Below are 27,053 nucleotides of genomic sequence, written 5' to 3' on the forward strand. Positions count from 1 at the left end.
AATAAAGGGAAGGTGAGACACCGGTCGGTAGTTTACCATGAGGTCAGGATCGAGGTTAGGTCTTTTAAGGAGAGGATGAATAACCGCTTTTTTGAATGCAACGGGAACAGTGCCCGAGGAAAGTGATAAGTTTATAATATTTAGCACTGATGGACCTAATAATACAAAAAGCTCCTTGATAAGTTTCCCAGGAAGTGGGTCAAGTAAACATGTTGTTTGTTTTATTCCATTTACACGTTGTAACAATCCTTCTAATGTTATTTCATCAAAACGAGAGAAACTATTTTGGATATTTGCAGTATCCGCCGTATATACAATCGTATCTGTGTTACTATAACCCCGTTGTAGCTGGGACGCATTGTCTTTAATCTCCTTTCTAATAAGTTCAATTTTCTTATTAAAGAACTTCATAAAGTCATCTGCCGAATGGGTGGAGCTACTGGAAGGAGTCCCTTGTTGGGTTAGCGATGCTACAGTACTAAACAAAAATTTTGGATCGTTTTTATTAATGCGGATGAGATTTGAGTAATAATTAGTTTTAGCTAAGGTAAGCATGCGTTTATAAGTTATTAAACTATCACTCCATGCTTGATGGTGCACCTCAAGTTTAGTCGTGCGCCATTTGCGTTCCAGCTTTCTACATAATAATTTCTGAGCTCTAGTTTCTTCAGTAAACCATGGCGTACGCCTATTTGGAGCCTTTTTTAACTTCAGCGGTGCTATACTATCAATGGTTTCGCGCAGGGCGTTGTTAAAGTTGTTAGTGAGGTTATCAATAGAGCCCACATACTTTGGGAACGGTGCCATTACCGAGGGCAGTAGGTCCGCAAGAGTCGTCGTTGTGGCAGCATTAATGTTGCGGCTGCTATAGCAGTTATTATTCTTATTAGCTTGCCGAACATGAGTCTGAACTTCGAATTTTATAAGGTAATGATCGGACATTACTTTAGTATACGGGAGTATCATAACTTTGGAGACGGTGATACCTCTGACAAGCACTAGGTCTATCGTATTGCCGCTGCGATGCGTCGGTTCATTTATTATTTGTGTAAGACCACAGCTATCAATTATAGTCTGGAGCGCCACGCACGGTGGGTCCAATGGGGTATTCATATGGATATTAAAGTCCCCCATTATAATTATATTATCGGCGTGCGTCACTAGATCAGCAACAAACTCTGAGAATTCACTAATAAAGTCCGAATAGGGCCCTGGGGGGCGGTAGATAACGGCCAGGCACAGAGGCAGAGGTGTGGCAGACTTCATAGAAAGCACCTCAAACGATTTATATTTATTATTTAAGTTAGGACTAAAGTTAAAGTTTTCGTTGTATATTAGTGCGACACCCCCTCCCCTTTTGAGGTGACGGGCAATATGCGCATTCGTATAGTTAGGAGGGGATGCCTCATTTATCGCAAAAAACTCGTCTGGTTTAAGCCAGGTTTCGCTAAGACCGATGACGTTAAGGTTGTTGTCTCTAATGACCTCATTGACTAATAACGTTTTGGGAGACAAAGATCTGATGTTTAGAAAGCCCATATTATAGGTAGTGGGCTGTTTTAAGGAGTTGTTGATGAAATTATCCGTCGTAGCAATATTAATAATGTTACGTTTATTATGCGCAGTGTACTTATAATAATTACGACCATATCTAGGAATTGATATGACGGGAATTTTCAGATTGTCTACTTGGCGCTGCGATAAACTGAACGCATCATAATTTGCCACCTCAGTAGAGCGCATGTCTAACTCTGACGTAGTCATAGACACAGTAGAAAAAACATTTTGTGAGTTGTGTATTATTCTACGAAAATTGCTATGTGTACAGGGATCATCCAGCCTGGCGCTGGCTAGTTCTAACTTAACTGACTCCATACCCAGGCTAGCAGGCTCTGTAATTGCCTGTGACCGGGCTTGCTCTAGTGCAGTTAGTCAAATGTGGCTCAATGCGAAGTCTATGTTCCGAGACAAGAGGATAGCGCCTTCCTGGTTAGGGTGAAGGCCGTCTCTCCTCAGCAAGCCAGGTTTGCCCCAGAAAGAGGGCCAATTATCAATAAACGTAAATCCCTGTTGTCTGCAGAAGCTATCCAGCCACCTGTTAAGAGAGACTAATCTGCTATATCTCTCATCATTGCCTCTCCCAGGCAGGGGGCCAGAGACAATTACTCGATGCCTGGACATCTTTCTGGCGAGATTACAAGCCCTGGCTATGTTTCTCTTTGTAATCTCTGATTGTCTCATCCTAACGTCATTGGAGCCAACGTGTATTACTATATTCGCATAACTAGTGGTGCGGTTAGCCTGCCGTACGTGTTTACTAGACCTGTTGCGAGTTAGCTCCCTAAGATTAGCTTCAATGTCAGGTGCTCTGCCCCCGGGAATACACTTAATTGTGGCTGGTTTGCTAAGCTTTATGTTTCGGGTGATGGAGTCCCCTATGACTAAAGTGTGGTGCCCGGTAGACTGGGGTGTAGGACTAGCTAAAGGGCTAAATCTATTATGCGTCTCAACCGGTACACCGTAGCTTGTAGGCCGCTTAGGGCTGCTACAAGCTGGGCTAGTTAGCTCGCTACAGCTAACGCTAGCAGATGTGTCCGCAACATCTAAAGTTACGAAATTACACTGCTCTAACTGGCGGACACGGCTCTCTAGCAAAGCCAACCTATCCATGAGTAAAGTGCACGAAGCGCAGGAAGCCATACTCACAGAAACTTTCCGTCGCCGAGTGGGGTGCCAGCTGTCTTCGGGAAGTGATGGTCACGGTGGCGGGGGAGTAGCTTCCTTCAGACCGGCGCTGCCTTTCTCCGCTAGCCTCGTTAGCTTAGCAGCTAGCTAGCTGAGGGCGGAGTGGTGAGACAGAGATCGGGTGATTTGCAAGTTAAATGGAACTATTAAATATGTTCGATAAGTTGTAAATAAAGCTGCAAAACAGTTAAAATCACACAGATAGAACGATACTTAGCTTTTTTGCAACAAGAGCAGTCGGCAAGCAGTCATTCACGTTGACCCGGAACCGGAAGTCAACGTCCCCAGGTGCATGTCTTTGGAGGTGGGAGGAAGCCGGAGTACCCGGAGGGAATCCACGCAGTCACGGGGGGTACATGCAAACTCCACACAGAAAGAGCCCGAACCCGGGATTGAACTCAGGACTACTCAGGACTAGAGATGTCCGATATTATCGGCCGATAAAAGCTTTAAAATGTAACATCGGAAATTATCGGTACCCTCCAGATTTTCCCGGGAGACTCCCGAATTTCAGTGCTCCTCCCGAAAATCTCCCGGGGCAACCATTCTCCCGAATTTCTACCGATTTTCACCTGGTCAACAATATTGGGGGCGTGCCTTAAAGGCATTGCCGTTGCGTGCCGGCCCAGTCACATAATATCTACGGCTTTTCACACACACAAGTGAACGCAAAGCATACTTGGTCAACAGCCATACAGGTCACACTGAGGGTGGCCGTATAAACAACGGCAACACGGTCACAAATATGCGCCACACTGTGAACCCACACCAAACGAGAATGACAAACACATTTTGGGAGAACATCCGCACCGTAACAAAACCTAAACACAACAGAACAAATACGCAGAACCCCTTGCAACACTAACTCTTCCAGGACGCTACAATATACCCCCCACATTAACCCCGCCCACCTCAACCTCCTCGAGCATTTCCCAAATTGCAAGCTGCTTTTTTGAGGCATGTTTTAAAAAAATAATGCACTTTGTGACTTCAATAATAAATATGGCAGTGCCATGTTGGCATTTTTTTTCCATAACTTGAGTCGATTTCTTTTGGAAAACCTTAAGTTGTTTAATGCATCACAACAAAATGAGGCATATTAATGTGTTCATTCCACCACTGTACAAATCGGTATCGGTTGATATCGGAATAGGTTTTAAGAATTGGAAAATATGGAAAAAAAGACATTATCAGATATCTCTACTCAGGATCTTTGTATTGTGAGGCACTTGCACTTACCCCTGTTCCACCGTGCTGCCATTATAGGTTATTGACGTGTACTATTGGATTGTATAATCGTCCATGACCACATCTAAATATGGATTATTTCCCCCGCCTTACGACAAGTTTACCACACGGGACATTAGCACCAACATTTTACAATAAAGCTGCTGACCACTCCTACTTCAAATGCAGCCACAGTACTGCCATCTTAAAGAATTGATGACATACCTCATCAGAAGGGTTGCCTACAGCCACCGGTTAATTAATCAAGTGCTTATTAGAGACGGTGATAATTGGGGCATGTCAACATTTGCATTGCCTAATATGGCAGGACATCAAATATAATCAATCAAATCAATGTTTTTTTATATAGCCCTAAATCACAAGTGTCTCAAAGGGCTGCACAAGCCACGATGACATCCTCGGTTCAGAGCCCACATCAGGGCAAGGAAAAACTCACAACCCAGTGGGGCGTCGATGTGAATGACTATCTGGAGTGCTGTCATCCGCAGTGAGAATTCCGTTGTTCGTGGACCTGGGCCGGCCTGAGAACACGCTGAACCACACCAGCAACTTCTACCTGCACAGCGAGGAGGGCATCACGGTGGGCGTGTGGTAAGCCAGCCGAGTGTCCGCGTAGACCAGGGCTGACCAAAGTGCGGCCCGCCACACATTCTGCAAAAATTGCAAAATTGATAGTATTGCAAAAATTGAAAAAAACATTTAAAGGGGAACATTATCAGCAGACCTATGTAAGTGTCAATATATACCTTGATGGTGCAGAAAAAAGACCACCTATTTTTTTAACCGATTTCCGAACTCTAAATGGGTGAATTTTGGCGAATTAAACGCCTTTCTGTTCATCGCGCTGGAGGCGATGACGTCAGAATGTGACGTCGCCGAGGTAACACACCCACCATTTTCATTTTCAACACATTACAAACACCGGGTCTCAGCTCTGTTATTTTCCGTTTTTTTGACTATTTTTTGGAACCTTGGAGACATCATGCCTCGTGGGTGTGTTGTCGGAGGGTGTAACAACACTAACAGGGTGGGATTCAAGTTGCACCACTGGCCCCAAGATGCCAAAGTGTCTGCCGCCAGACCCCCATTGAATGTGCCAGATCAGGGGTGCCCATTACGTCGATCGCGAGCTACCAGTCGACCGCGGGGGGTGTGTCAGTCGATCTCGAGCCAGGCTTTTTAAAAAAATAGACCTAAAAATGAGTGATCATCAATCTTCACTAAGACGTCACTTAAATGACATTCACGGTACCGGAGGGTCTTGTGAGATGACGCTGGCTGCTGCAAGATCATTATTATGAAAATATGACCGAGAGGAAGGCGAGAAACACTTTTTATTTCAACAGACTCTCGCGCCGTACCTTCCGTCAAAACTCTAAAGGCCGACTGCACATTTCCTATCTTCACAATAAAAGCCCTGCTTCATGCTGCCTGCGCTAACTAAATACAGAGTCTCGGAAAACTGGCGTGCACAAGCGATCCCTCAGAAAGCTGGCGTGCACATCGCTTGTGCACGCCAGCTTTCTGAGACTCTTATTTTGTTAGCGCAGGCAGCATGAAGCAGGGCTTTTATTGTGAAGATAGGAAATGTGCAGTCGGCCTTTAGAGTTTTGACGGAAGGGACGGCGCGAAAGTCTGTTGAAATAAAAAGTGTTTCTCGCCTTCCTCTCTGTCATTTTTTCATAATAATGAACTGGCAGCAGCCAGCGTCATCTCACAAGACCCTCGGGTGCCGTGAATGTCAATCAAGCAAGCTACGGAATTTGCCGCCAATGTTTTTCTTGTAAAGTGTATGGAAGCTGGATGAATTAGATGCCAAAAACCAACCACTTTCATGTGGTATTGTACAGAAAGGACAACTTTTTTTCTCCTCCATTTGAAAATGTGGGCGTTATCATCATTACTGTCTGATTCCAATCAATGCAAGTCATCAGAATCAGGTAATACACCAACTTATATTCTTGTCTTTGTGAAAGAAAGACATCTATATGTGTTACACATGCTTGTATTATCATTAAACACATTTAACTTGTTTACAAAAATGTCTCTTTCATAAATAAATAAATATAAATTATATATAAATGAGGTAGATCCCCTCGAGTTGGTCAATTGAAAAGTAGCTCGCCTGCAGAAAAAGTGTGGGCACCCCTGTGCCAGAGTGTCTCCACATTTGACCGGCGATGCTAAGGCAGACATGGCACAGAGATGTATGGATAACCTGCAGATGCATTTGCAACGATAGTCAACAAAATCAAAAAGGTGAGTTTTGTTGATGTTGACTGCCAGCTAATCGATGCTAACATGCTACGCTAATCAATGCTAACATGCTATTTACCGCTGGTGCTAAAGCAGACATGGCACAGAGATGTATGGATAACCTGTAGATGCATTTGCAACAATATTACGTTTCCTTCCACCCACATTTAATGCGAAACAAACACTTACCAATCGACGGATTTAAGTTGCTCCAGTGTCAAAAGATGCGAAAGTCCTGATCGTTTGGTCCGCACATTTTACCGGCGATGCTAACGCAGCTATTCGGCCCTGCTATGACTATGAATAGCGTCAATAGCTATTAGCTCAATAGCTTCAGTTTCTTCTTCAATATTTTCATACTCCAACCATCTGTTTCAATACATGCGTAATTTGTTGAATCGCTTAAATCGCTGAAATCCGAGTTTGAATCCGAGCTAATGTCGCTATATCTTGCTGTGGTATTCCCATTGTTTGTTTACATTGGCAGCACTGTGTGACGTCACAGGGAAATGGCCAGTGTCTTCGCAGAGAGACGAAAATAAGGCACTTTAAAGCTTTATTTAGGGATATTCCGAGACCGGTAAAATTTTGAAAAAAACTTCCAAAAATACAACAAGCCACTGGGAACTGATTTTTATTGTTTTTAACCCTTTTGAAATTGTGATAATGTTCCCCTTTAAAAGAAAGTGGAATGAGGTGAAATCTAATGAGAAAAAGTGGCAATGTTGACACAAAGCTGCCATACAGGGAGTTTTTTTTTTCCTTTTGTCTTTATTTTCTTTTTTTTCCATTGCACGAAAAAAAAAAGGACAAACAAATCTATGTTATAATGGATTATTACTTAAAAATTATAACTTAAACATGTTTTATGTGGAAAAAATATTGCATATGTTGTGTGGTTGTCATATAAAAACATCAAAGTTTTGACAAAAGAGCATAAAACAAACAAAATAATAGTTCAAACTTAAAATCGACAGATATATCGGAAGTTGGTGTTGAAATTTAAGTGTTAAAAGTAAAAAAAACAACTAATAAAGTATCACTTTATGAGTGGGGAACCTTTCGGATCTCAAATATATTTAGTAGGATTTTATTCAACTTTTCACTGTGATTACTCAAAAATATTAATTAAAATCAATGGTGTCCTGCATTGTTGATCTTTGAGCGCTTTAATTGCTAAATAAAGTACTATCTATCCATGTAAATACTGCATATTTCAGTTTTACTATAAAAAACAAAGTTGTCTTTGACAGAAAAGGCATAAAACCTTATTTGTTTTACTTCATATCAACCTCAAGTTGATATAGAGATTTACTGTAAGCATTAAATAAAAAAATATATATAATAACTTGTTTTATTTTTAACATTTTAGTGACCGAGACCCTCTATGCTCCCTAGGAGCCATAATGTTAAAAAAAATAATTAAAAAATCAATATATTTTGTTATGGTTTGAAAATGAAAAATATCAAAATGTCCCCCGCATGTTTAAATGTTTCCGTGTGCGGCCCTCTGTGGAAAAAGTTTGGACACCCCTGGCGTAAACGCTACCACTTGAAAGAGAATGTTCCTTTTGCGTCCCTCTAGGCACACGCTCCCTGCCAGCCAATGGGACAAGGCCGCAGGGAAAAGCCCCGAATGGTACCGAGCGGCTCTTGGAGACGGGAGCCCTGTCATTGTCTATCTCCATGGCAACGTGGGGAACAGGTGAGTGCAGCAGGATGGGAACACTTCAAGTCTAATGCCGTCTGGAGGGCTTTTAAATGTGTGGCACAACTGGGGGGTTTTTGGACCTTAAATCCACCTCTTTGTTCCTAAACCTCCTTTTTTTGATGTTTTCCCATTCCATCTTTGATATCTTACTGACACTTTTGTTTTGTAATCTTTGGCTTTAATGAATAGTTTTTTTTAAATCTTCATCCTTGATGTTATTTAATCTTTTTTTTTAAACATCAAAGATTGAAAATGGGAAAAAACAAAGATGGAGATTGTATTTTTTTTTTCTAAATCAGTTTTTAAAGGCCTACCACGCAGTCTGATAGTTTATATATCAATGATGAAATATTAACATTGCAACACATGCCAATACGGCCGCTATAGTTTACTAATTTGCAATTTTAAATTTCCCGGGACTTTTTTCTTGTAAACGTCGTGTAATGATGAGGTGTACGCGTGACGTCACGGGCTGTTATGAATATGAGCGCAATTTGTTCAATTAATATTGGAGAAGTCAAAGTAGAAAGATGGAGTTGGGAAGCTTTAGCCTTTAGCCACACAAACACACGGTGATTCCTTGTTTAAAATTCACGGAGGTGAAACTTTACTATGGATCACAGCGAACATGGATCCCGACTACATGTCAACCAGCAGGTTTCGGTGAGAAAATTGTGGTTAAAAAATCGCCTCTTACCGGATATCAGCTGAGCTTGTGCCGCCCATACAGCTGCCGTCGACGTCCCCGAGACACTGCGCGTCAACACCCGGCCGTGGACGTACACTTCCAACTATCAGTCTCAATCAATCAATCAATGTTTATTTATATAGCCCTAAATCACAAATGTCTCAAAGGACTGCACAAACCATTACGACTACGACATCCTCGGAAGAACCCACAAAAGGGCAATCAAAACTCACACTCAGTGGGACGCTAGTGACAATGATGACTATGAGAAACCTCTAGGGGACCGAAAGCAATGGATGTGGAGCGGGTCTAACATGATACTGTGAAAGTTCAATCCATAGTGGCTCCAACACAGCCGCGAGTGTTCAGTTCAAAGCGGATCCAAGACAGCAGCGAGAGTCCCGTCCACAGGAAACCATCCCAAGCGGAGGTGGATCAGCAGCGTAGAGATGTCCCCAACCGATACACAGTCGAGCGGTCCATCCCAGGTCTCGACTCTGGACAGCCAGTACTTCATCCATGGTCATCGGACCGGACCCCCTCCACAAGGGAGGGGGGGGGACATAGAAAAAGAAAAGAAGCGGCAGATCAACTGGTCTAAAAAGGAGGTCTATTTAAAGGCTAGAGTATACAGATGAGTTTTAAGGTGAGACTTAAATGCTTCTACTGAGGTAGCATCTCGAACTGTTACCGGGAGGGCATTCCAGAGTACTGGAGCCCGAACGGAAAACGCTGTATAGCCCGCAGACTTTTTTGGGGCTTTAGGAATCACTAATAAGCCGGAGTCTTTTGAAGGCAGATTTCTTGCCGGGACATATGGTACAATACAATCGGCAAGATAGGATGGAGCTAGACCGTGTAGTATTTTTTACGTAAGTAGTAAAAGCTTAAAGTCACATCTTAAGTGCACAGGAAGCCAGTGCTGGTGAGCCAGTATAGGTATATATGTATGTATGTAACTCTTCCGGGACGCTACAATATACACCCCCCCCGCTACCGCCCCAACTCCGCCCACCTCAACCTCCTCATGCTCTCTCAGGGAGAGCACGTCCCAAATTCCAAGCTGCTGTTTTGAGGCCTGTTAAAAAAAAGAATGCACTTTGTGACTTGAATAATAAATATGGCAGTGCCATGTTGGCATTTTTTTTCCCCATAACTTGAGTTGATTTATTTTGGAAAACCTTGTCCTGTCCTCATGTCTCACACCTGTTTTCACTAATCACCACAGTATTATTTATTTAAGCCTGTCTGTTTCTGTTGTTCATCCTGGCAACATCACCTCCTTCACACCATCTATCACCCTTGTTACCTCCACTCTGCTTCATGACATGTCCATGCCAAGTAAGTTTTTGTTTATAGTCCGTAGTTTATGCATTTGTGCAAGTTTTGTTTCCTTAGTCAGTTTTGTACTTACGCCATCGTGCGCGCGTTTGTTCCTGTTTTTAGTTATTGTGTTAAAATACATTCACGCCTTGCTCGCGCCAATTTTCCTTTCCCCCGGTAAAACAATCCACGCCCTAGTCCAAGTCTTTTGATAAGTTTTTATTCTCCGTCGTCAAATGTTTTTAAATCTCTGTCTTTTGACACGTTTCTGTGGCGGTATAGCTCGGTTGGCAGAGTGGCCGTGCCAGCAACTTGAGGGTTCCATGTTCGAGTCCCGCTTCCGCCATCCTAGTCACTGCCCTTGTGTCCTTGGGCAAGGCACTTGACCCGCCCACACTGCTTTAAATGGAACTTAGATATTGGCTTTCACTATGTAAAAGGGCTTTGAGTCACTAGAGAAAAAGTGCTATATAAATATAAATCACTTTTTTAAAATCTTTGATATTTGATCACATGTTTTTAAATGTGTTCCACATCTCCAGGGCCAAAGGTCACAGGGTGCAGCTGGTAAAGGTTGGTTTTGTGGATTATTTTGCAGACTTGAAACGTTTTTGGCTGAAATGTCCACGTCTATTTCTTGCAGATTTTAAGCCGAAGCGGTTTCCATGTCCTGTCTTTGGACTACAGAGGTACTATTATTTTACTTTCCCCTTTCTTATCCACTCAAAATCACTATTAAAGCCCTCCCCAAAAATAATTTCTCAGTCCAAAAAAACAGTTTTTTGTGCGCGTGGCATAAAAAAAGAACAAAAAACTTTGGCGAAGATAAGCTCATTTATGCTAGATGATGGTTCAAGATCTTGGTCAGTGTACTTAATAATATAATTAATTTCTTTTTACACTTTTCATGACAGTTAAGAATGGTAAAGTTGCACAGTTGGACCTCCTAACACGGGGGTCGGCAACCTGCATGCGGCCCTTTAGCGCCGCCCTAGTGGCTCCCTGGAGCTTTTTCAAAAATATATGAAAAATGGAAATAATGAGGGGAAAAAACATATTTTTTGTTTTAATATAGTTTCTGCAAGAGGACAAACATGACACAAACATAAGTATCATGTTAGATCCGCTCGACATCCATTGCTTTCCTCCTCTCCAAGGTTCTCATAGTCATCATTGTCACCGACGTCCCACTGGGTGTGAGTTTTCCTTGCCCTTATGTGGGCCTACCGAGGATGTCGTGGTGGTTTGTGCAGCCCTTTGAGACACTAGTGATTTAGGGCTATATAAGCAAACATTGATTGATTGATTGATAATTGTTATAAAGCACACTGTTTATATTAAACATGCTTCAGTGATTCCAGTATTTGGCGAGCGCCGTTTTGTCCTACTAATTTTGACGGTCCTTAAACTCACCGTGGTTTGTTTACATGTACAATTTTCTCCGACTTTCTAAGACGTGTTTTATGCCACTTCTTTTTCTGTCTCATTTTGTCCACCAAACTTTTAACGTTGTGCGTGAATGCACAAAGGTGAGTTTTGTTGATGTTATGGACTTGTGTGGAGTGCTAATCAGACATATTTGGTCACTGCAAGCTAATCGATGCTAACATGCTATTTAGGCTAGCTGTATGTACATATTGCATCATTATGCCTCATTTGTAGCTATATTTGAGCTCATTTAGTTTCCCTTAAGTCCTCTTAATCAGGGACCGATGTCCCTTTGGGACAGAGGACCCAATTGAATTCCTAAGGTTTTATTAGGGTCCGCCCTGCCTATGGCAAAGGACTCCACAGGAGTCCTTTGCCATAGGCAAGGACCCTATTGTTCCTGCTGCGTTTTATTCTTTCTTTCTTTCTTCCGCACCGTCGCGCCCCAATTTCACCCTCTTAACATATTTCAAAACTCACCAAATTTGACACACACGTCGGTCTTTCATGCCTTCCCAACATATTAGGCAGCCAAATCATAAAAATCAAAATTGCGCAATAGCGCCCCCTAGGAAGAAAAAAAAAAAGAGACTGCTTGTAACTTCCGTTAGGAATGTCGTAGAGACATGAAACAAAAACCTCTATGTAGGTCTGACTTCGACCTAAATTTCATAATTGTATCTTCTGGGGCAAAAATTTACGGACATTTTGCAAAAACCCATTCAAAGCAAAATTTTCACAAAAAATTCAATTTTTGCCTCTTTGAGCTGTAATTTGAGCCCCTTAAAATGCTTCAAAACTCACCAAACTTGGCAGACACATCAGGACTGGCAGAAATTGTGAATTAATGAAAAAAAAAAATTATAAAACTCAAAATTGCGCTCTACAAAATTTTTTGAATGAAACACAGAAAAAACTGCTTCTAGGAAGAAAACACAGACAAAACTGCTTGTAACTTCCGGTAGGAATGTCGGAAAGACATGAAACAAAAACTTCTATGTAGGTCTCACTTAGACCTACATTTGAATAATTGACAGCTAGCAGAAAAAATCAACAGGAAGTTGACAATTACCCCTTCAAAATAAAAGTTTTTGTAAAAACCCGTCACCTTTTTCAAATCGATACTCCTCCCAGTGCGTTTGTCGTTTCGGCTTCAAACTCGCACAGGAGAGAGTTTGAACCCTTCTGATTAAAATTATAGATCAAAGTTTTGATAAGTTTTAAGGTTTTGATTTTACGCGCCTTTAAAGATCCCCTGCGCAAAGTTTCCTAAAAAATGTCATTTTTGCCTCTTTGAGCTGTAATTTGACCCCCTTAAAATTCTTCAAAACTCACCAAACTTGGCACACACATCAGGACTGGCAACAATTGCGAGCTGATAAAAAAACCAAACTCCAAAACTCAAAATTGTGCTCTAGCGCCCCCTAGGAATACAACACAGACAAACTGCTCCTAGGAAGAAAACAAAGACAAAACTGCTTGTAACTTCCGGTAGGAATGTCGTAGAGACATGAAACAAAAACCACTATGTAGGTCTGACTTAGACCTACATTTGAATAATTGACATGCTTTGGCAAAAATCAACAGGAAGCTTGATATTTTCACTTCAATACAACAACTGCATTACTTTCACAATGCATTAAATAGTGGGACGAAGGCGTCTTAAGCTCTGGGGCTCGGGGGCAGCAACCCAAGGCGCGCTCGCACCTTCGCACCCTAATTTGACCCCCTTAACATGCTTCAAAACTCACCAAAATTGACACACACATCGGTATGGAGCGGCAGACCAACTTATTAAGCAACCAAACCCCAAAAATTAAAATTGCGCGCTAACGCCCCCTAGGAAGAGACAAAAAACAGACTGCTTGTAACTTCCGTTAGGAATGTCGTAGAGACATGAAACAAAAACCTCTGTGTAGGTCTGACTTAGACCTACATTTCCAATAAAAAACGTCTATACCCAAAATCAACAGAAATTTTGCAAAAACTCATTCAAAGCAACATTTTTGAAAAAAACGCAATTTTTGCCTCTTTGAGCTGTAATTTGACCCCCTTAAAATGCTTCAAAACTCCCCAAACTTGGCACACACATCAGGACTGGCAGAAATTACGATCTAGTGAAAAAACCAAACCTTAAAACTCTAAATTGCGCTCTATTGCAATTTTTGAATAAAACACAGAAAAAACTGCTCCTAGGAAGAGGAAACAGATAAAACTGCTTGTAACTTCTGGTAGGAATGTCGGACAGACATGAAACAAAAACCTCAATGTAGGTCTCACCTAGACCTACATTTTGATAGGTGGCATCTTTCAGTTAAAATCAACAGGAAGTTGGCAATTACCCCTTCAAAATAAAGGTTTTGTAAAAAGCCGTCACCTTTTTCCAGACAAAACTGCTTGTAACTTCTGTTAGGAATGTCGTAGAGTGATGAAATAAAAACTTCTATGTAGGTCTGACTAAGATCGGGACTCGGGACACGGCGGCGGCGGCCAACGGCGGACCCGACCAACGCTGCTTGCAGCTTTAATTATTATTATTCTATATTATTATACCGTGTTAAAGCAAATCATTGTAGATAGATACATAATACTTTAGCAAACTGAGCAATAATTAACATTTTATTCATGCACTTTCTTTTGCTACTTCAAGGCTTGAATGTTTGATTCATTATTATTTTATTTTCAAATGTATTATGAGCCTGTGGAAAAAAGTTTGTTTTGATATTTACCTCAGAAGGCTGCAAATAGAAAAGAGACATTCAATTTTTATTTGATATGCCATTGATATTTAGGGTCTTTGGCCCAAGGACCCTATTGAAACTGCTGTGTTTTATTATTATTCCGCACCTACGCGCTGTAATTTGACCCCCTTAACATGCTTCAAAACTCACCAAATTTGACACACACGTCGGTATAGCAAACCTTCCCAACATATTAAGCAACCAATCCCCCAAAATGAAAATTGCGCTCTAGCGCCCCCTAGGAAAAAAATACAGACAAAACTGCATGTAACTTCTGTTAGGAATGTCATAGCGACATGAAACAAAAACTCCGATGTAGGTCTGACTTAGACCCAATTTTCATACACTCACTTCTTTCAGCAAAAATCTACAGGAAGTTGGCAAAAACCCCTTCAAAATAAAATTTTCGCAAAAAATGCAATTTTTGCCTCTTTGCGCTGTAATTTGACCCCTTTAAAATGCTTCAAAAGTCACCAAACTTGGCGCACACATAAGGAGTGGCGAATATTGCGATCTAATGAAAAAAACAAACACCAAAACTCAAAATTGCGCTCTAGCGCTATTTTTGAATAAAACACTGAAAAAACTGCTCCTAGGAAGAAAACAGACAAAATTGCTTGTAACTTCCGGTAAGAATGTCGGAGAGACATGAAACAAAAACCTCTATGTAGGTCTCGCTTAGACCTACATTTCATAGATTGACAACCCCGAACAAAAATCAACAGGAAGTTTGCAATCCCCCCATCAAAACAAAAGTTTTGTAAAAACCGGTCACCTTTCTTCAAACATTATCTCCTCTGAGTGCGTTTGTTGTTTTGGCTTCAAACTCGCACAGGAGAGAGATTGAACCCTTCTGATTAAAAGTATAGAACAGAGTTTTGATAAGTTCTCAGGTTTTGATTTTACGCGCCTTCAAAGAACCCCTGTGCAAAGTCTCCTAAAAAATGTCATTTTTGCCTCATTGAGCTGTTATTTGACCCCCTTAAAATGCTTCTAAACTCACCAAACTTGACACACACATCAGGTCTGGCAAAAATTGCGATCCGATGAAAAAACCTAACCTCAAAACTCAAAATTGCGCTCTACCGCCCCCCTAGGAATACAACACGGACAAACTGCTCCCAGGGAGAAAACACAGACAAAACTGCTTGTCGGAGAGACATGAAACAAAAAACACTATGTAGGTCTCACTTAGACCTACATTTTAATAATTAACATACTTTAGCAAAAATCAACAGGAAGTTTGATATTTTCACTTCAATACAACAATTGCATTACTTTCACAATGCATTAGATTCTCAAAATAGCGGCTCCAAGGCGTCTTCTAGCGCTTATCCGGCCGTGGGTCTCGGGGGCAGCAGCCAAAGGCGGACCCGACCAATGCTGCTTGCAGCTTTAATTTTTAATTAAAGCTGCAAGCAGCGTTGGTCGGGTCCGCCGTTGGCCGCCGCCGCCGTGTCCCGGGTCCCGATCTTAGTCAAACCAATATAGAGGTTTTTATTTCATGTCTCCACGACATTTCTAACAGAAGTTACATGCAGTTTTGTCTGGGTTTTTTCCTAGGGGGCGCTAAGCGCAATTTAGATTTTTGGGGTTTGGTTTTTTATTAGATGGCAGTTTTTGCCAGTCCTGATATGTGTGTAAAATTTGGTGAGTTTTGAAGCATGTTAAGGGGGTGAAATTACAGATCGGCGATTCTGGATGTTGTTGATAAATGGCTTTCGGTCTGCATAACAGAGCTTTAACTAGCACTTACAAGCATTTTAAGTGGGTCAAATTACAGCTCAAAGAGGCAAAAACGTCATTTTTTAGGAAAAGTTGCGAAGGGGTTTTTTGAAGGCGCGTAAAATCAAAACCTGAAAACTTATCAAAACTTTGATCTATACTTTTAATCAGAAGGGTTCAAAGTCTCCCCTGTGCGAGTTTGAAGCCGAAACGACAAACGGGCTCAGAGGAGATAACTTTTGAAGAAAGGTGACGGGTTTTCACAAAACTTTTATTTGCATGTCACTATAAAGTTATATAAGCCTTGCTTGTTCAATATTCAATGTACAACTTGTTTGGGTCCCTATTAAAAGGTGAATTAGTTCAACCTTGGCCCGCGGCTTTGTTCAGTTTTACATTTTGGCCCACTTTGTATTTGACTTTGACACCCCTGCCCTAACAGATTGTTTTGTGGGCCCCATCAGGCTTTGGCGACTCCACTGGGGAGCCCACTGAGAGCGGTTTGACCACAGACGCCCTCTACCTGTACAAGTGGGTGAAGCGGCACAGCAGGAGGTCCATGGTGTGCTTGTGGGGACACTCTCTGGGATCGGGGTCAGTTTCTCCCTCCAGATGTCTCGGAAGGTGGCGAAATGAAGCTGATGTGTCAAAGCCTCGTCTTTCTTTCTTTCTTTCCTTAAGGGTGGCAAGCAACACTGCAGTCAAGCTGCAAGAAGAAGGTGGGTTCTCTGCCTGGAAGAATATGATTGAAGTACTTTCTAGTTGATGTTTTCATGCCAGGGTCCACTCTCGATGCCTTGATCCTGGAGGCTCCTTTCACTAAAATAGGAGAGGTTGTCACAGTCTTTCCGCTGTCCAAGGTCAAATATTTACTTCTCACTCACTCACTCACGTCAGTCAGTCCAGGTGTTGAAGGCAAACTTTCTTTGTCCCGCAGCTCTACATGTTCCTCCCGGGCTTTGAAGACTTCCTGTGGGACACTCTGGAAACAAACAACCTGCTGTTTGCTAACGACGAGAAGTAAGTACTCACCGCACACATGTTTAGTTTACTCAGTGGTTGGCTTCGCTTAACGTGTTTTTCGGGCGCATCGGTATTTACTGTAAGCCACACCCACCAAATTGGACCAGAAAACAATATGTTTGCACGTGCTGGCTGTACTGGACAAACTATAATATGCAGATGTAATGAAAACTGTTTTTATGTTATTCACATGTGAATAATGCTGTATAATAGACTGTATTTATGTTATTCACATGTGAATAATGCTGTATAATAGACTGTATTTATGTTATTCACATGTGAATAATGCTGTATAATAGACTGTATTTATATTATTCACATGTAAATAATGCTGTATAATAGACTGTATTTATATTATTTACACATGAATAATGTAAAATACACTGTTATTTACATGTAAATAATGTAAAATATACTGTATTTGTTATTCACATGTTAATAATGCTGTATAATAGACTGTATTTATGTTATTCACATGTGAATAATGCTGTCTAATAGACTGTATTTATATTATTCACATGTAAATAATGCTGTACAATAGACTGTATTTATATTATTTACACATGAATAATGTAAAATACACTGTTATTTACATATAAATAATGTAAAATATACTGTATTTGTTATTCACATGTTGATAATGTTGTATAATAGACTGTATTTATGTTATTCACATGTGAATAATGCTGTATAATAGGCTCTATTTATGTTATTCACATGTGAATAATGCTGTATTATACTGTATTTATATTATTCACATGTGAATAATGCTGTATAATAGACTATATTATTCATGTGAATTATGCTGTATAATAAACTATATTATTCACATGTGAATAATGTTGTAAAATAGACTGTATTTATTTTATTCACATGTGAATAATGTTGTAAAATAGACTGTATTTATTTTATTCACATGTGAATAATGTTGTAAAATATTGTATTTGTTATTCACATGTGAATAATGCTGTATAATAGACTGTATTTATATTATTCACATGTGAATGTTTTATAATACTGTATACTATTCACATGTGAATAATGCTGCATAATAGACTGTATTTATATTATTCATATGTGAATAATGCTGTATAATAGACTGTATTTATATTATTCACATGTAAATAATGTTGTATAATAGACTGTATTTATATTATTCATATGTGAATAATGCTGTATAAGACTATATTATTCACATGTGAATAATGCTGTATAATAGACTGTTTTTATGTTATTCACATGTGAATAATGTAAAATAGACTGTATTTATATTATTCACATGTGAATAATGCTGTATAAATACTGTATTTATATTATTCATATGTGAATAATGCTGTATAATACTGTATTTATATTATTCACATGTGAATAATGCTGTATAATAGACTGTATTTATATTATTCATATGTGAATAATGCTGTATAATACTGTATTTATATTATTCACATGTGAATAATGCTGTATAATAGACTGTTTTTATGTTATTCACATGTGAATAATGCTGTATAATAGACTGTTTTTATGTTATTCACATGTGAATAATGCTGTATAATAGACTGTATTTATGTTATTCACATGTGAATAATGTTGTAAAATAGACAGTATTTGTTATTCACATGTGAATAATGCTGTATAATACTGTATTTATGTTATTCATATGTTAATAATGCTGTATAATACACTGTATTTATATTATTCACATGTGAATAATGCTGTACAAAAGACTGTATTTATATTATTATTTATATGTGAATAATGCTGTATAATAGGCTGTATTTATATATTATTCACATGTGAATAATGCTGTATAATAGACTGTATTTATATTATTCACATGTGAATAATGCTGTATAATAGACTGTATTTATATTATTTATATGTGAATAATGCTGTATAATAGACTGTATTTATATTATTATTTATATGTGAATAATGCTGTATAATAGACTGTATTTATATTATTATTTATATGTGAATAATGCTGTATAATAGACTGTATTTCTATTATTTATATGTGAATAATGCTGTATAATAGACTGTATTTATATTATTATTTATATGTGAATAATGCTGTATAATAGACTGTATTTATATTATTATTTATATGTGAATAATGCTGTATAATAGACTGTATTTATATTATTCACATGTAAATAATGTTGTATAATAGACTGTATTTATATTATTCACATGTGAATAATGCTGTATAATACTGTTTTTATGTTATTCACATGTGAATAATGTAAAAGACTGTATTTATATTATTCACATGTGAATAATGCTGTACAAAAGACTGTATTTATATTGTTATTTATATGTGAATAATGCTGTATAATAGACTGTATTTATATTATTCACATGTGAATAATGCTGTATAATAGACTGTATTTATATTATTCACATGTGAATAATGTTGTATAATAGACTATTTATATATTATTCACATGTGAATAATGTTGTATAATAGACTGTATTTATATCAGCAAGCTTACAGCTGGTAACATACAGTAAGGTAAAAAGTTTAACAGTACTGTATTCTTGTGTTTTTCAGTGTGAAGGCTCTGACGTGTCCACTTCTCATCCTGCACGCAGAGGACGACGACGTGGTGCCGTACCACATGGGTGAGAAGGTAGGAAGGCCGCCTTGCACCTCCGTGGGCGCTCTTGTGACGCTGCATGCTGTGCAGTTGTACCAGGTAGCTGCGCGGGAGCGAAAGGAGCGCCACAGGAACGCCAAGCTGGAAATGATCTCCTACGAAGCAAGTCACGGATTCTCCCACTGTGACATCTACTTGGACCCCAACCTGCCCAAGTCGGTGCGGTAAGTCCGACACCACACGCCCCAGCAGACCTGCATTGACATTGTCTCTGCTGACGCTTGCAGGGATTTTCTCAACCTCCGAGGGTAGAGAGACCATCCAGCTGCACATCTCCTCATCAACATGTAACAGGACTGTAACATACACACTGTAGATGCTGAATGTAACGTACGTTTACTGCAACATACTGTATATAACAGGGGTCACCAACAGGGGCCCGTAAGGACCAGATGAGTCGCCCGCTGGCCTGTTCTAAAAATAGCTCAAATAGCAGCACTTACCAGTGAGCTGCCTCTATTTTTTAAATTGTATTTATTTACTAGCAAGCTGGTCTCGTGTTTCCTCAACATTTTTAATTCTAAGAGAGACAAAACTCAAATAGAATTTGAAAATCCAAGAAAATATTTGAAAGACTTGGTCTTCACTTGTTTAAATAAATTCATTTATTTTTTTAACTTTGCTTCTTATAACTTTCAGAAAGACAATTTTAGAGACAAAATACAACCTTAAAAATGATTTTAGGATTTTAAACACATATACCTTTTTACCTTTTAAATTCCTTCCTCTTCTTTCCTGACAATTTAAATCAATGTTCAAGTCAATTATTTTTTTATTTATTGTAAAGAATAATAAATACATTTTAATTTAATTAATTTTAGCTTCTGTTTTTTTCGACAAAGAATATTTGTAAAATATTTCTTCAAACTTATTATGATTAAAATTCCCAAAAATTATTCTGGCAAATCTAGAAAATCTGTAGAATCAAATTTAAATCTTATTTCAAAGTCTTTTGAATTTCTTTAAAAATTTTTGTTCTGGAAAATCTAGAAGAAATAATGATTTGTCTTTGTTAGAAATATAGATTGGTCCAATTTGTTATATATTCTAACAAAGTGCAGATTGGATTTTAACCTATTTAAAACATGTCATCAACATTTTAAAATTAATCTTAATCAGGAAAAATTACTAATGATGTTCCATAAATTGTTTTTTAAATGTTTTCAAAAAGATTCGAATTAGCTAGTTTTTCTCTTAATTTTTTTCGGTTGAATTTTGAATTTTAAAGAGTCAAAATTGAAGATAAACTATGTTTCAAAATTTAATTAAAATTTTTTTCGTGTTGTCTCCTCTTTTAAACCGTTCAATTAAGTGTTTTTTTCATCATTTATTCTCTACAAAAAAAAAATATATATATATAGATTTATTTATTAAAGGTAAATTGAGCAAATTGGCTATTTCTGGCAATTTATTTAAGTGTGTATCAAACTGGTAGCCCTTGGCATTAATCAGTACCCAAGAAGTAGCTCTTGCTTTCAAAAAGGTTGCTGACCCCTGTTATACTCCTGCTGTACACATTGCAGTAAAACCCGAGTGTTACTGTACCGTACCTATGACCTGTGTTAGAGTAACACACGTGTGACACAGGAGATACTGTTCCTTTAACGGTGACGCACTGTTACTGTAGCGGTCTTGGCATTGTGTTACTGTAACCTAGATGTCAGTGTAACATACATGTGACTACTGTCATTGATACAGGTTTAGTTGTATATGCGACATGCCGTCTGTTACTGTAACGTTCATATCACATTTGTTACTGTGACGTGCATATGGCATTCCATATTTTGCAGATAAGATTAAATGTTACTGTAACATCTACCATGTTGCTATTGTAACAACTATGTCGCTATTGTGACACAAATTGTATTTCCTGTTACAGTAATGTGATGTGTTACTGTAACATGTATGCCATATACTGTTCCAGTAACAATCTGATATGCTATGTCATTGTAACATGGATTACATTTTCTGTTATAGTAACATGACATGTGTAACTGTAAAATAGCATATACTATTGCAGTTACATGGGATGCGTTACTGTAACATGTATGCCATATACTGTTACTGTAACATCCCATGTGTTATTGTAAGGGCATTTTCTGTTACAGTAACACATCTCATCTTACTATAACATGTATACTATATACTGTTTCAGTTACATGTGATGTGTTACTGTAACATGTATGCCATATAATGTTACAGTAACATCGAATGTTATTGTAACATGAATGCCATTTCCTGTTATAGTAACGTGACATGTGTTACTGGAACAGATATGATATACTGTTGCAGTTACATGTGATGTGTTACTGTAACATCTAATGTGTTATTGTAACATGAATGGCATTTTCTGTTACAGTAACGTGACACGTGTTACTGTAACATGTATAGTATATACTGTTACAGTAACACATTGTAACAAATAGCATATACTGTTGCATTAATATACATGTGTTACTGTAACATGTATGCCATATAATGTTACAGTAACATCTAATATGCTGTTATTGTATCATGAATCTGTTATAGTGACGTGCCATTTGTTACTGGAACAAATAGCATATACTGTTGCAGTTATATGTGATGTTTTACTGTAACATGTATGCCATATACCATTACAGTAACATCTAATATGCTGATATTGTAACATGAATGCCATTTCCTGTTACAGTAGCACGGCATGTGTTATGCTAACAAATAGCATATACTGTTACAGTTACATGTGATGTGTTACTGTAACATGTATGCCATATACAGTCACAGTAATGTGCCATGTGTTACTGTAAAAAATAGCATATATTGTTGCAGTTACATGTGGTATGTTACAGTAACATCTAATGTGTTTTTGTAACATGAATGCAATTTCCTGTTACAGCAATGTGGCATGTCCTACTGTAACAAATAGCATATACTGTTATATGTGATGTGTTACTGTAACATGTAAGCCATATACTGTTACAGTAACATCTGTGTTATTATAACATGTATGTCATATACTGTTACAGTAATGCGCCATGTCTCACTGTAACAAATAGCATACATTGTTGCAGTTACACGTTACTGTCACATGTATAATATACACTGTTACAGTAACACATTGTAACACATAGCATACACTGTTGCAGTTACACGTTACTGTCGCATGTATAATATACACTGTTACAGTAACACATTGTAACACATAGCATACACTGTTGCAGTTTACATGTTACTGTCACATGTATAATATACACTGTTACAGCAACACATTGTAACAAATAGCATACACTGTTGCAGTTACACGTTACTGCCACATGTATACTATACACTGTTACAGTAACACATTGTAACACATAGCATAGACTGTTGCAGTTACACGTTACTGTCACATGTATACTATACACTGTTACAGTAACACATTGTAACACATAGCATAGACTGTTGCAGTTACACGTTACTGTCACATGTATACTATACACTGTTACAGTAACACATTGCATAGACTGTTGCAGTTACACGTGATATGTTACTGTAACAGTAACATATTATGCACTGGAGTTCACACATGAACCAAAAGCATGAAGCACTGCAACTTTAATGTCAACACTGTTAGGAAAGACTGAAGTCAGGATTGTGTCAAAGAGTCCAGATCGTGCAAGGAAATCTCTCAGCTGAAGAATAGTTTCCAGAAGTTACAGTGAAAATGTTGGTGTAACAGTCAAAAGCCAAAAGGAGAAAAGGGTTGCGGGTGGCAAATAAAGCGTGTGAAAGTCAGGCCTGTTACTTCCTGTCACTTCTTCAGAGCTCTGGCAGTTTCCTCGATGGCCTCTCTGGGCTCGTTGGGCGGGGGGATCTTGAGGTCAGTGGGCTCCACCCCCCAAACCTCGGTGGCGTACTCGGCGATGGTTCTGTCGCTGGAGAACTTTCCCGTGGCCGCGATGTTCTTCACCACCATTTTTGTCCACTCTTTTGGTTTCTGGAGGAGGTGAAGCGTGAGGCCATTGATATAAAGCAGGGGTGTCAAACTCAAATACAGAGTGGGCCAAAATTTAAAACCGAACAAAGCCGCGGGCCAAGGTTGAACAAATGAACCTTTTAATAGGGACTCAAACAAGTTTTGCATTGAATATTGAACAAGCAAGGCTTATATAACTTTAGTGACATGCAAAATCCAGTTTAAAATAATAATTAAAGCTGCAAGCAGCGTTGGTCGGGCCTGCCTTTGGCTGCTGCCCCCGTGACCCAAACCCGGATAAGCGGTAGAAGCATGGATAGTAGCTACGATTATTATAGGGTATTGTGTGTAGAATTTTGAGGACAAAAACGATTCAATTCCATTTCACATTGTCATTGTCTACTGTTAGTCCTAAGTGTCCCAATACTTTTGTCCAGTGGTAGTAGCCATCTTGACACAACAGCAGCGCAGCAGCATCAGCGCAGTTGTTCTTTGAAGGGTCATAAAATCAAAACCGGAGCAGTAATCAAAACACTGTTTTATACTTTTAATCAGAAGGGTTCAATCTCTCCCCTGTGCGAGTTTGAAGCCGAAACGACAAACGCGCTCAGAGGAGATAACTTTTGAAAAAAGGTGACGGGTGTTTACAAAACTTTTATTTTGAAGGGGTAATTGCCAACTTCCTGTTGATTTTTGCTGAAGGATGTCAATTATTAAAATGTAGGTCTAAGTGAGACCTACATAGAGGTTTTTGTTTCATGTCTTTCCGGCATTCCTACTGGAAGTTACAACCAATTTTGTTTGTGTTTTCTTCCTAGGAGCAGTTTTTGCTGTGTTTTATTCAAAAATTGCGCTAGAGCGAAATTTTGAGTATTGGGATTTGTTTTTTTCATTAGATCGCAATTTTCGCCAGTCCTGATGTGTGTGCCAAGTTTGGTGAGTTTTGAAGCATTTTAAGGGGGTCAAATTACAGCTCAAAGAGGCAAAAATAGCATTTTTTGTGAAAATTTAGCTTTGAATGTGTTTTTGCAAAATTTTGGTTGACTTTTGCCCTAGAAAGTAAAATTATGAAATGTAGGTCTAAGTCAGACCTACATAGAGGTTTTTGTTTCATGTCTCTACGACATTCCTAACGGAAGTTACAAGCAGACTGTTTTTTTTTTTTCCTAGGGGGCGCTAGCGCGCAATTTTAATTTTTGCGGTTTGGTTGCTTAATATGTTGGGAAGGTACACAGTACCGATGTGTGTGTAAAATTTGGTGAGTTTTGAAGCATGTTAAGGGGGTCAAATTAGAGCGCAAAAGTGCGGAATAATAATAAAGAATAAAACCTTAGAGTTTGAAGCCGAAACGACAAACGCGCTCAGAGGAGATAACTTTTGAAAAAAGGTGACGGGTGTTTACAAAACTTTTATTTTGAAGGGGTAATTGCCAACTTCCTGTTGATTTTTGCTGAAGGATGTCAATTATTAAAATGTAGGTCTAAGTGAGACCTACATAGAGGTTTTTGTTTCATGTCTTTCCGGCATTCCTACTGGAAGTTACAACCAATTTTGTTTGTGTTTTCTTCCTAGGAGCAGTTTTTGCTGTGTTTTATTCAAAAATTTTGAAGGGGTAATTGCCAACTTCCTGTTGATTTTTGCCGAAGCCCATGGGCCAAGGACCCTAATTACACGGCGGGCCATGATATAAGGTGTGGGGGTCCTCGGGCACACCTTACCTGGTACAGCTTGCTGACTTTCTCCTGGCACTTCAAGTACGCTTCGAAGTCTGCAAACACTTTGAAGCTGCAGGTTGAACACCAGGAAATGCATGAACACACAAAGCTGGATTTTACTTGCGGAGTTTTGTTGTTGTTTTTTTTGGCCCACCGGTCGTGTTTGAAGAGCATCTCCGTCAAGTCTTTGAAGAGATCGGGGTTTTTGGGGCTGAAGAATCCGCTGGTGATCTGGTCCATGACTTGTTTCAGCTCAGGGATCTTCTGGTAGTAAGACATGGCGTCATACCTGCACGAGGAACAACAAATACTTGGCATTCATTGCAGAGAGGCTGTTATTTACTGAAGGTTATTGCGGCCTATTTCAATATTTTATATTACTTTCAAGTAGGGCTGGGCGATATATCGCGGGTTTGTCTCTGTGCGATACAGAAAATGACTACATGGTGATATTGGAGTATACCTTCTCACGCAGTTGCTGGCATTACACTACAGGCTCCTCTCACTCTTGTCTCTGCTTCTCACAGAGACATCAAACAAGCGCACCTTTTTACATACAACATTAGCTGTGATGCTAGCGGCGCGGTGCGAGTGGTAATACAAGAGAGAGAAGATGCGAAACTGGCAACAAATGAATTAATTCCTAAGAAAAACAGCATTTGGCGTCAAGCGGGAAGATGTGGAACAGACAACTGTAAAGTTACAATACTTTATTGATACATATTTCCATGCTTTCAGGGGCCAAATAAAATAAAGTGGCGAGCCACTTCTGGCCCTCGGGCCTTGAGTTGGACACCAGTGTTCTAGTTAGACAACACAACAGGGTGTCAAACGTATGTCCCGAGGACCATATCAGGCCCGCAAACAGGTTTTTTATGAGTTTGCTAAGTATAAAAAGGAACCTGAAATTTTTTAATTAAAGAAACTGCTGTTCTAAATGTGTCCACTAGATGTCACAATAGCAGTTATTTACATCTTTGTAGATGATGCAACATATGTACAAAATAAACCACATGATGTTAGTGCACCAGTCAAGAAAAATGATCAAACTACATCAGGGGTCACCAAGGTCGCCTGTAAGGACCAGATGAGTCGCCCACTGGCCTGTTCTAAAAATAGCTCAAATAGCAGCACTTACCAGTGAGCCGCCTCTATTTTTTAAATTGTATTTATTTACTAGCAAGCTGGTCTCGCTTTGCTGGACATTATTAATTCTAAGAGAGACAAAACTCAAATAGAATTTGAAAATCCAAGAAAATATTTGAAAGACTTGGTCTTCACTTGTTTAAATAAATTCATTTATTTTTTTACTTTGCTTCTTATAACTTTCAGAAAGACAATTTAAGAGAAAAAATACAACCTTAAAAGTGGTTTTAGGATTTTTAAACACATATACCTTTTTACCTATTAAATTCCTTCCTCTTCTTTCCTGACAATTTAAATCAATGTTCAAGTAATTTTTTTTTTTATTGTAAAAATTAATAAATACATTTTGATTTAATTCTTCATTTTAGCTTCTTTTCAAAGAAGAATATTTGAATATTTGTTCAAACTTATTATGATTAAAATAAATAAAAAATATTCTGGCAAATCTAGAAAATCTGTAGAATCAAATTTAAATCTTATTTCAAAGTCTTTTGAATTTCTTTTAAATTTTTTGTTCTGGAAAATCTAGAAGAAATAATGATTTGTCTTTGTTAGAAATATAGCTTGGTCCAATTTGTTATATATTCTAACAAAGTGCAGATTGGATTTTAACTTATTTAAAACATGTCATCAAAATTCTAAAATTAATCTTAATCAGGAAAAATTACTAATGAAGATCCATAAATTCTTTTTTAAAAGTTTTCAAAAAGATT

The 27,053-nt window shown here is 38.7% G+C and overlaps 2 protein-coding genes across 7 annotated transcripts in view; one reads left to right on the forward strand and one right to left on the reverse strand.

Annotated features, from left to right (window-relative positions):
* LOC133548994 (lysophosphatidylserine lipase ABHD12-like) overlaps positions 1-23,298 on the forward strand; it is a 29,932-nt gene extending 6,634 nt beyond the window's left edge. Inside the window, exons 3-13 of one of the 6 annotated variants that reach the window (XM_061893993.1) lie at positions 4,482-4,584; positions 7,835-7,954; positions 10,514-10,544; positions 10,615-10,660; positions 16,330-16,459; positions 16,547-16,584; positions 16,646-16,725; positions 16,803-16,885; positions 19,440-19,518; positions 19,576-19,709; positions 19,773-23,298. In XM_061893993.1, the coding sequence (XP_061749977.1) occupies positions 4,482-4,584; positions 7,835-7,954; positions 10,514-10,544; positions 10,615-10,660; positions 16,330-16,459; positions 16,547-16,584; positions 16,646-16,725; positions 16,803-16,885; positions 19,440-19,518; positions 19,576-19,709; positions 19,773-19,797 (869 nt within the window). In that variant the 3' untranslated portion in view covers positions 19,798-23,298. The remainder of the gene's footprint in view (positions 1-4,481; positions 4,585-7,834; positions 7,955-10,513; positions 10,545-10,614; positions 10,661-16,329; positions 16,460-16,546; positions 16,585-16,645; positions 16,726-16,802; positions 16,886-19,439; positions 19,519-19,575; positions 19,710-19,772) is intronic. The other 5 variants (XM_061893992.1, XM_061893994.1, XM_061893996.1 and 2 more) reach the window with 5 other exon arrangements.
* pygl (phosphorylase, glycogen, liver) overlaps positions 23,102-27,053 on the reverse strand; it is a 47,759-nt gene continuing 43,807 nt past the window's right edge. The window contains exons 18-20 of the mRNA XM_061893990.1: positions 25,349-25,483; positions 25,198-25,264; positions 23,102-23,500 (exon numbers count right to left, since the gene is read on the reverse strand). Coding sequence (XP_061749974.1) covers positions 23,315-23,500; positions 25,198-25,264; positions 25,349-25,483 — 388 coding nt within the window. The 3' untranslated portion in view covers positions 23,102-23,314. The remainder of the gene's footprint in view (positions 23,501-25,197; positions 25,265-25,348; positions 25,484-27,053) is intronic.

The sequence above is a fragment of the Nerophis ophidion genome, linkage group LG03 (assembly GCF_033978795.1).
Source record: "Nerophis ophidion isolate RoL-2023_Sa linkage group LG03, RoL_Noph_v1.0, whole genome shotgun sequence".
Taxonomy (NCBI): domain Eukaryota; kingdom Metazoa; phylum Chordata; class Actinopteri; order Syngnathiformes; family Syngnathidae; genus Nerophis; species Nerophis ophidion.